The following is an 11,130-nucleotide window of genomic DNA, read 5'->3' as shown; positions in this document are numbered from 1 at the left end:
AACTTAAGCATCAAAGTCTCTTACAAGGTATTACTCGTCATCTCCTCACGAGGAACTCGAACAACAGCACCTCAATACCTACACGTTCAGACCCAAATCAACATTTCAGGTAACTTTCCAAAATAAATAACATAATGATCCAATACAAGATATAGATTGAATTGAAATGATACAAGTCAAAACAAAAAAAAAAGATATAATTGAATATAAAACATATGAACTAATTATTAATTATTATAGTGATGTATGTTAATATATGGTAGTGTTAATTGGTAATTACATAGACACATGTAAATTGCTATAAGGTATTGCGATTTCTGCCATGTGCCATTTATGAAGAAACTGGAATGTCGTGATTTTTTCATTGTTGCTATTTGTAAAGAAATTGGCTATCGGGGTGTTGCAATTTTTTCATTATTCCGTCTATAATATTTAAAAGTTGTATTTTGATAATATTATTTTCCAAACATTTTATTTAAATAATTTGCCCATTAAATCTCAAATAAAAATAAAAAAGAAATAATTTTTTTCTCCTATTCATATAGTTTTCAAACAAACTAACATTAAATTTGACACCATTAACTAATCAAACTCGAGTTAATTGAAGACTTAGATTTGACGCACTACTGTTAAGTACCAACCGTCCGATAGGATTCTAAAGTTTTATCATGTTTTATCGGAAAAATCAAATCAAAACAAAAAAAAAAAAGGAAAGAATTTTTTTTACCCTAAAGTAGCACAGTCACAGAGAATCGAAAAGCCAGGCCCATTAACAAAGCTCCACCATAATTCGACACGTCAACAGCTTACAAAGTACGAGGAAGGAAGGAAGGGTATATCCGTAATTCCATCGGTATGAAAACTTCTGGACCTTGTTCCGGTCCAAACCCTAACCCGACCTCAATCCTCTCCCCGGAAACGCACCCACCTCCTCCTCTTCCCTCGTCGTATGCGAAATTTCTCACTTCTCACCAAACAGAACCCTAATATCACAACCCCCCACCCTCAAATTCAAAACTTAAAGGAAATAGTTTATTTTCATTTATTTGATGCCGATCAGAGATGCCGCCTAAGCAGCAATCTAAAGCTGATTTAGCGAAGAAGCAGAAGATCGTAGAGGACAAAACCTTCGGTCTCAAGAACAAGAACAAGAGCAAAAATGTTCAGAAATATGTTCAGAACCTCAAGCAATCCGTACAACCCAAACCCGATCCTTCCAAAACCGCTGCCAAGGTACTCAATTTCCTGTTTTTTCAGCTCCAATTTATTTTTTTCTTCACATTTTTATTTAAAAGTTTTTGTTATGTGTTAATTGCAACGGGTATTTGTTTGATGATTACAGAAAAAGAAGGAGGAAGAGAAGGCCAAGGACAAGGAGCTGAATGAATTGTTCAAGATAGCTGTTACCCAACCCAAAGTCCCTGTTGGTAATTTTCTCTTTATTTTGAATAATAATTTCATTATTATTGTTGATATTTACTTTCTGGGTTTATTCAGTATTGGATGAAGCTAATATTTGAATTTTTTTATAAGAGCAGGTGTTGATCCTAAGTCCATATTGTGTGAGTTTTTCAAGGTTGGACAATGTGCTAAGGGCTTCAAGTGCAAGTTCTCGCATGACTTGAATGTTCAGAGGAAAGGGGAAAAGATTGACATCTATAGTGATAAGCGTGATCAGGGTACTCTACCAAAGTTCAATGTTGATATTCATTTGCTTATTGTCTTGGTTTGATGGCTTTTCAATTCTTATTAACTTCTTGTTGGTTCTCATTTCCTCAGAAGACACGATGGAGGATTGGGATCAAGAGACTTTGGAGAAGGTAGTGGAGTCGAAGAAAACTGAATACAATCAGAACAAACCAACTGATATTGTAAGTTTCATTTCATTCGTTGGAAACTTGGAATTATCCGTGTGATTTGGGTTCATGGAGGGGTGTCTTTTAGCATATTGATGATAGTGCTTATGTCCTACTTGTACTGGTCATTTGGATCATGAAGGTCAATGTGGCCATTAATGCTATTTGTGTTCTCTGTTTAGGTATGTAAATACTTTTTGGATGCAGTGGAGAAGAAGCAATATGGTTGGTTTTGGGTCTGTCCCAATGGTGGTAAGAATTGCCACTATAGACATGCCCTTCCCCCCGGATATGTTTTAAAATCTCAAATGAAGGCTTTGTTAGAGGAAGAAAGAGAAAAACTAACAATTGAAGAGGAGATAGAAAATCAGGTGAAAATATTTTTCTACAATGAGCTATGTCACTTAATTGTTTGCATTAGGTTATCTAACATAAGGTTTTATCATGGTTTAGCGTGCTAAAGTGGCAACTACAACTCCTATGACTCCTGAATTATTCATGCAATGGAAGAAGAAGAAAATAGAAGAAAGAGATGCCAATTTGGCTTTACAGCAAGCTGAGAGGGCCAAGAATGACCGTATGAGGTACATTCCTCTTTTTTTTCTTAATCAATAAAACAGTGAATAGGTGCTGCATGCTCAACATATTTACTATTGATTACAATGGTTGATGATCTTTATGCTTGGTTGTTTTGCACTATCATCTTATATTGTTTCCTTTCCTTTCGCAGTGGTCGTGAGCTATTTTTGGCAGATGCTAGCGTGTTTGTGGATGATGCTGAAGCATATGAGAAGTATCAAAGGGAACCCGAATCCGATGACTCTGAACAGAAGGTACAGTTTTTGTTCATATACTCCTCTCCACAATTTGGTCGTCTTATCCGATGTGTGTATATGAAATTTGAGATGCATCCGGGTGAATGCAAGACTGGGCATATTATGTTGGGCATTCATTCTGTTAGTGTGAAAAATATTATGTTTGACAGCTAACCTCTTTGATTCTCAAGCCAGCATACTTTTTCGTATTCTATAGAGGTCCCAAATGTGCAGTCATCAAAGTCTTGTAGTAGTCGTTCTCTTCCAAAGTTTTGGCTAATATTTTGAAGTAAGGATATAACTGACATTAAGGAGGTCTATATGGTGGGAATTATACCAACTTTGAAATATATTTTTGGTTGTGTATGGTTCTACTTTCACCAATTTGTGTTCACTACCCAAAGGAATTTACGCCGTTGTAAGGCTTTTATGTACGGTTCAAACATTTTAAAATGATTTGGAAGGTGTGGTGGATATTGAGGGAAAAGTGGACTACTAAAGTGCTATTCGGTTGGTGGTGGGACTATTGAGCTTGGATTGCATGAGTTGGGGAGGTGGGTGAGGGAGAGAGGGTGAACTTTCAACAACGACAACGACAAAGTCTTGTCCCACTAGATGGGTCGGCTACATGGATGAAACAACACTATTGAGCTCTATTATGTCTACATAGAGACCGTTTACATGTAGATCTCGTTTGACCACCTCATGAATGATTTTTCTAGGTTTTCCTCTGCCTTTCACTCCTTATCCATCTTCCATTTCATCCACCCTCCTGACTGGGTGTTTTATTGGTCTTTTTCTCACATGTTCAAACTGCTTGAGACGCGATTTTACTATCTTTTTCACAATAGGTGCTATTCCAACTCTCTCTTATATTTTCGTTTCTTATTCTATCCAATTGCGTATGATCATTCATTTATCTTAACATCTTCATCTCTGTTACACTTAACTTATGTTTGTGCTCCTCTTTGGCCACCCAAAACTCTGTACTATAAAGCATAGCCGGTTTGATAGCAGTGCGATATAATTTACCTTTAAGTTTTAAAGGCACTTTTTTGTTACATATGAAACTAGCCGCACTCCGTCATTTTGACCAACTTGCTTGGATCTTATGATTTATATCCTGTTCAATCCTCCATTATCCTGTATGATGCATCCAAGATACCTAAAAAGTTTAATTACTCTGTTGGTCTCTATAGTTTTGCAAAATTTTTAATTAGGTCCCTGTACTTTTTTTTTCTCTCGAGTCCTTGCACCAATTTTTTAATTGGGTCCCTACAATTTTTTTTCTTTTATTTGGGTTCTTGCACCGATTTTTTTTTAGTTGGTTCTCTATAAAATTAAGTCGATTACTGCTAAGAGGGACCTAATTGAAAAAAAATTGGTGCAGAGACCCAATTAAAAGGAAAAAAAGTATAGGGACCTGATTGAAAATTTTGCGAAACTATAGAGACCAACCGAGTAATTAAACCTACTTAAAATTTTTAACTTTTTGTATGTTGTTTTCTCCAACCTTCACTTCTGTATTAGGGTTTTTCCTTCTATATATTTCGTCTTGCTACGGTTTATGCACAGACCATACACTTCTAGAGCTTCTCTCCATAAATCTTTTTGACTCTCCCATAAGGATGATATCATCGGCAAAAAGTATGCACAATGACACAGGCTCTTGGATATACTCTGTAAGTACCTTCCAATACTAATGTGAAAAGGTTTGGGCTTAAGAATGATTTCTAATGTAATCTTATACCAATAAGGAATTTTTCTATCATACCACCTTGAGTCTTCACACTAGTTGTAGCCACATCTTACATGTCTTTGATTATACGAATATATGAGATCCTTACTCTCTTCCTTTTCAAAACATTCTATAAGACCTTTGACACCCTATCATACGCATTTTCCAAATCAATAAACACCGTATGCAGATCTCTTTTATTACTATGATACATCTCCATCATCTTTCTTAACAGGTATGTAGCTTCAATGGTCAATCTTTCTGAAATAAAACCAAATTGATTTTCTATTACTTGTGTCTCTTGTCTCAGTTTCTGTTCTATCATCCTCTCTCATAACTTCATGGTATGACTTATGAGTTTGATCCTTCTATCGTTTTTGCAACTCTGTATATCCTTCTTATTCTTGTAGATAGGTATCAATGTGGCATTTTTTCCACTCATCTGGCATCTTCTTTCAGTAAGAATTTCAGTAAGAAGATTTAATCTCAGCCATGCTATTTAACTTTTTGGCCAAGGTTATTTTTCTCATTTCGCATATAACAATCATTCTCACCTAATACATTATACATCTGATACATGTGTGTGTGTGTGTTTTCTATCATTACAACTTGATTAAAAAAATTGCTTTTACAAGTTTTATATTTCAATCTGTATTTTCTGGGTCCAATAGAAATTTGGTTATGATCGAGTTTTCACTGGAGTTTTCACTGTAGGGTGCGCCTTGCACCTTCCCTAAACCCTCAAACTCCCTGACAACGACTGGTTACAGCTACCTTACCTAAATTGTCAAGTTAGACCATTGTGCTGCTTTCTAGTTGGTACACGAGTGACTAATTTTGGCCCTAAAAAAAAATTCAATTTTCGACAAAAAGGCCCCTCAAAAGAAAGAAATGGCATTTTAACCCTTCAAAGATGATCACACTTGCGCTCTCTTACTTTATTGAATGCATGGTTAAACAATATGCTTAAGTATTGTTGTGTTTGTGTAACATCTTAACTTGATTACTGTGTAATTCATTTTTTCAATTGTTGGGATCAACTTTAGGTCAATGGGAATGCTGCTCAAGACGGTCCCAGCACGTCCACAGTTAGTGTTGATGCTGAGGATACTGATGTTGATGTGGATGACGACGACGATGATGAACTGGACATGGATGAGTTGAATGAATTGGAAGCAAGCTTATCAAGGACATCAATCCAAATAAAGGAGTAAGGAGCTGAAGTATAATTCTTAGCATATGGTCATAACACCTTGAATGTGATATTTTCATGCCTCTGGTGCCTGATAGAGCATTTACCTGTAGCCATTACCTTCTGTCGCCCTTTGAGGAAGTCTTTTGAATGAGGCCTTTGATGATAATGAAATTGTTGTTCTCTACTTTACTTTTGGTATGAATAATTTCCATTGCCATATAATTGAGCTCCATGTAGTTTAGATCTCTCATTGGTCCTATTAACTATTATCTGGTTTGAACACAAGGTATTTGGCAGCTCTTGCCTAGTTTTGTTCTTGAGAGTTGCTCTTTGTTGGGGACCTTCCAATTTTATTTTACGCATGCAACTGAAACATACACTCTGGCATCTGTGGTTTGCGTGTGGGATGTTCAATTCCAACGTGCTTCGCTTTCTATACAATAACATGATTAACTTAAATGTTGGTTAATTCGTTAAATTACAAGATATAAGAAGAAAGAAACCTGCCGTGGATCTCATTAATCGTCTGATGGCTTGGATGATTGCATGTTCTTTGCTCGTGTTCTAACTTGCAGGTTGCCGTTCCAGTTGAAGCTCCCAAACATTTTGTCTATCTATTGAAATCCATGGTGATGAAAGAACAAGGAATGAAAGGAAACCATCATATATCTCTAATTGAAATTATAAAATTGAGATTTTTAGAAGAGATTACCGGGTGTCCATAAAATACAAGGTGGGACTAATAAGCCAAGTGATATGCTAGATACGGTTACTAGAGACAGAAATGAATAACTAAACGTTACTATAGTATGGAACTAGTATGCAGTTGATATCTTATGCATAAGTGCCAGTGAAGGAAGGATGTAGATCATATAACACTTTTTCCTTGCTGACCGGTGCTCTCTTCTCCTTCTACCATTCTGACGAGTAGGATGATGAATATTGATTTTAGCTTTGACCTGCCTCTCTTTGGTTTAAAGCCTAAATCTCGTAAGAGAGTGGAGATTCAATATTTCTTTGTTTCCAAGCATTGTTTGATACTTTGATACGAGTCACTAGAGCAGAATTTTCAGTGATGCTTATTTACGAAGAGTAACTTATCATATACTTTTTTTATCCGTTGGATTTTTATTTTTCTTCTTTAATTTTTTACATTCAAGGCCAGTAGGGTATTGGCGTATTGCATGTGACTATCTAAGAAACAAACATTACTATTTATATTGTGACTTGGGGAAGGGCATGGAACAGTGACTGATGAGTCATCATGGAATGAATCCTTGCTTTAAAGACCAGACAAGCCTAAAGATCATAAGAATTCTTAACCAATGGCTACATGGATTTTGTCCTAAAGAGTGCTGGGGACCAGCAATTTTTGTAATTTGTAGCTATCAATGATGTTTTTAATGGTGTAAAATTACTCACTCCTCTTTTGCTGGTTACATGCTGACCAAAATTTAATAAAGTTGCTAACCCCCTAGATTTTTTCTTTTGTCCTTCTTTAGTCTCCAATGAAAGGGACCTAATAGTGTCCACCTACAATAGGAGGTTTTTCACGCTAGGATCAGTTTCAGCTCCTGGTGGAGAATTTGGAGTGTTGGGTTTTGATTTTCAATCCTAGTGCTGGCTGTTCTACATTAACACTGAGTCGCTAAGTTTTATGATACCAAACCTCAGATAATTATAGATCACTTTCACCTTAAATATGAAGAGGGAAAAAGACAAAAAGAAAAATTCTCCATTTTCACAGGAAGCGACATTGATTACTTTTGTTAAACAAAATTTACAATTTCTGAGGAAACAATAATAGTTTATTGTTATATCTCTACTACTTTAAAAGGTAATCACTTCACTTGATTGGTGCAAGAATGGTATACAACAAAAGAAACAAGACAATTATAACTGCACCCCCAAGAGTGAAAGTGGGACTGTTCCAGAACTTGAGGTTTGATCTCTCAGTTCTCTTGATGGGATCAACCTCCTCAGAAATTGGGAATTCTGAGCGCCTAGGGTTCCAACTCACATACTTATCTGGTGAGAATCCAGAGAAGAGTGATTTTTTCCCTTGCTTCTTGAAATTTGACCATGCCTTGTCCCAGTCTCTTGAAGATTTATCACCTGCCACAAATAATACATAAACAAAACTCGTTATCAGATTTCAACATATTCAACAAAGGAAGGAAATATATCCTCCACTAACTTCCCTTAGTGACAGGTTAAAAGCTATATATATATACAAGCTAAGCTACACTCTAACTCGGTAGCTTGTCATAACTAACTAACTAACTAAATGCTTGCATTGATAACAACCATAGTAATGTACTTCTTCCATTTTTAAATGAGCAATGCTACATGGCCAACAAACGTATTTTAGATGTAAATACGGTATTGGCTAAACTCCAAACTCTAAATTTTACATCCTAAATTTTAAATTCTAAATCCTAAATCATTAATCCTAATAGTATAAAAATATAATGTTGGCCCAGAATATTGGTTAATGTTCATAAACAGTATTAACTCCCTAAACATTTATCTTTTCAAATATCCATGGATAAATTGGTAGATTACAGCCAATGTACACAACATAGCTGTTTGAAAATAGAGGGAGTATTTTAGGAATCGAAATTTTAGATCCATACATACTAGACTTTGGGAGGAACCAAATTACAATGAGAAATAGAGAGGGAAATACATTTAGGTGTCTTAAAAATAATTTTGTTAAGTTTCACTCCATATTCTTTATCTTCTAGAGGAACTAACATATACATATTGTTTGCGTAATTGCGTCGATATACATTATCTATTTTCAAACTAAAACTGAAACATATATTACTTAATTTAACAAAATAAAGATGTGAATGTGGCATAAGGTCTCTGGCAGCAATTAAATTTTGATCATGCGCCTACACAATATGAATATATGATGATATCAGCGAGTACCATTAATATCTCTAACATTTCACAACACACTATGAAATTTGAATCGTGCATTCAGAATTTTCAGATAAAAGGAATCAATAAGTGAAACAATCAAATTGCAAATAAATCTAAAAATTCAACATTAGAGAGACTCACAAGTGAAAAAGAACATGCAAAACGAACAACAATGGCAACTAGAATAGAGAAGTAATATACCATTATTGTTATTGTTATCAGCAGGGTTTCGTTGGGAGTCCCTTTTGGAAGAGACAAGTTTGAGAGGGGAAGAAGAAGAGGAGGAGGAGGAGGTTTGATATAGCAAAGAGAAGCGATGAGATATAAAATTTGGTAATGGGAATGGAAGGTGTGAATGGATGTAAATTTGCAATGGCATGATGCTATGGAAGATTCGAGTTAGTAAAGTCAAGAGTGCAGTTGCGAAACGAAGTGGTTGGAACTGAGAGGGTCATCGTGTCTTCCTTATCCCTTTTGCTTCCAACTGAAACAACAACACTTCACACGTGTCTCTTTACTCTTGTTAATTGTTATATGCATCAACGCTGTATGTAGTGAACATTCTCATATTATTTTGAATTTTTTGATGCTCTTATAAAATTAAGACGCATGACATACTACTAAAATAGTTTTTACTATAAAATTATATTTTTTATATGTGAATTAAATGCACTTTTTTATTTTCTTTTAAATTAAATTAAAATTAAAATTTCAATAAAATTTATTAAGAGAACTCAATAGAATTAAAAACATCAAATGTTAACAAATTTAAAAATCAAAATCTTAAAGATCTTATATTATATAAAAATTAAAAGCCTTGTTTGAGCACCATTTTCAAAAAAAAAATTTAATAATATTTTTAAAATTTTTTTTTTACAAAAATAAAAATAATTTTATATTTAAATATTTTATTTAAAAATATTTATTTAAAAGATAATATTATTTAGATACAAAAATATAAAAATATTTTTATAATAATAATATTATTTAAAAGCACATTTAATCATAAAAGAGTTTATTAATAATAATAAAAAAAATAATTAATTATACTAATTTATTTGATCTGATAATTACTCTCTTATATTGCTTATATTGTCTTTTATTTCTTTTATTATTTGAACATCTTCTTGTATTGGTTCTTCCCATTCATTAATTTTAGAATTTATTAATCTATTTTTTACAGTAGTGCTATTATTTTGATTGACTTGTAACAAAACAATATCTTCAAACTTTTATAAAATGCATATGTCATTAAAATTCATCATTTTTATAAAATTACGAAGGGTGAAACATACAATAATGATATCACGATGGGTTTTAAATTTGGCTTTTAATGACATGTTTTATAGTATCTTCCATCTTGTTTTATATACTCCAAAAGTCCTTTCAATTAGTGTTCTTAAACTTGAATGACAATAGTTGAACTTTATAATATTTGATCTAAAGTTTGGTGCTAGTTTAAATTGTGAAATACGATACCTTGTATGACGATGAGGTCCTAAGAATTCTTTAAAAGTTGGATAACCAGCATCAACTAAATAATATTACCTGAAATACATTAAAAAATATATAAAAATTAAGTCACATATTAGCATGAAAATGAATTTAACCTCAAAATAAACTTAAATGATATAACTAACCTTCTGGTGGATGTGAAAAATTTAATTTTTTTGTTCGAAGAGCATCCATAAAAATTCTTGTATCATGTGCAGAGTCTTCCCAACCAACTCATATAAATGTAAAACATGTATTGAAATTACATACAACCATTACATTTGTTGTAGTATTTCTTTTTCTACCAATAAATTACACTTACTCATCTTAATGAACATGAGCATATAGCATCTATAGCTCCAATACAATCTTTGAAATACGATCAATATTTATCATTATTTATAATATATTTAAGTGTCTCCAAAATTAAGATCAATAGGTCTAATTATGTTTTTTGACAATTTCTTCATATATGATAGGACATGATGAATTGACGAAATATAGTTTCATCTGAATGCTGAAATCGCACCTCCAACATTCTATAAAAAGTTTCTTGCCCAAGCATGTATAAGAATGTTGCTACCATTTCTTTTCCACTAATACCTCGTGTGGATTTCAAACCATAATTGAGAACTAAGTTATTGCATAAAACGGTTAAAAACTGATTTTCTCATTTTAAATTGTTCAAAAAATCGCATTTCATTCTCTTCCTTCAATTCTAATAGTCATTGATATTTTGATAGTTTTAAAGCCCTTTTCTCTTGTTTGAGGATATATCGCAAGTAATAATTGACAACTCAATAAATAATTAATATAGCAATTGACTCGTAATCTTTTTCATATTCTTCATATTAAGTATTATTATCTGTTTCATAATCACTCATCCCATATAATTTAAATTAACATGAAAAATAAGATAAGAAAACAAAAAATACTATCTATAATGTCATTATTAAATAAAAGTTTCAAAATATTTAAGACCTTCATTCTTAAACTTAGCAAATTCTGTATTAATCTATTTAAAATATTCAAAAGAATAAATATAAAAAATATCTAATAAATTTTATAAATAAAATTAATTTATGTATTATTTTATAATGC

The 11,130-nt window shown here is 33.0% G+C and overlaps 2 protein-coding genes across 2 annotated transcripts; one reads left to right on the top strand and one right to left on the bottom strand.

Annotated features, from left to right (window-relative positions):
• Positions 1-815: 815 nt before the first annotated feature.
• Positions 816-5,851, top strand: LOC107648660 (Zinc finger C-x8-C-x5-C-x3-H type family protein). Its single transcript, XM_016352466.3, has 8 exons — positions 816-1,233; positions 1,343-1,427; positions 1,539-1,679; positions 1,780-1,871; positions 2,039-2,227; positions 2,310-2,440; positions 2,587-2,689; positions 5,456-5,851. The coding sequence occupies exons 1-8, from the start codon at positions 1,063-1,065 to the stop codon at positions 5,621-5,623; spliced, it is 1,080 nt and encodes a 359-aa protein (XP_016207952.1). The 5' UTR covers positions 816-1,062; the 3' UTR covers positions 5,624-5,851.
• Positions 5,852-7,342: 1,491 nt separating this feature from the next.
• On the bottom strand, positions 7,343-9,061 carry LOC107648163 (2,3-bisphosphoglycerate-independent phosphoglycerate mutase). The gene is made up of 2 exons (XM_016352144.3): positions 8,737-9,061; positions 7,343-7,719 (listed from the first exon to the last, which is right to left on the bottom strand). Exons 1-2 carry the CDS (start codon positions 8,912-8,914, stop codon positions 7,451-7,453), a joined length of 447 nt encoding a protein of 148 aa, XP_016207630.1. The 5' UTR covers positions 8,915-9,061; the 3' UTR covers positions 7,343-7,450.
• Between the last annotated feature and the right edge of the window lie 2,069 nt (positions 9,062-11,130).

This window comes from Arachis ipaensis, chromosome B6 (assembly GCF_059453495.1).
Source record: "Arachis ipaensis isolate K30076 ecotype BB chromosome B6, ASM5945349v1, whole genome shotgun sequence".
NCBI classification, from domain to species: Eukaryota; Viridiplantae; Streptophyta; class Magnoliopsida; order Fabales; family Fabaceae; genus Arachis; species Arachis ipaensis.
This window is presented reverse-complemented; position numbering and strand designations above follow the sequence as displayed.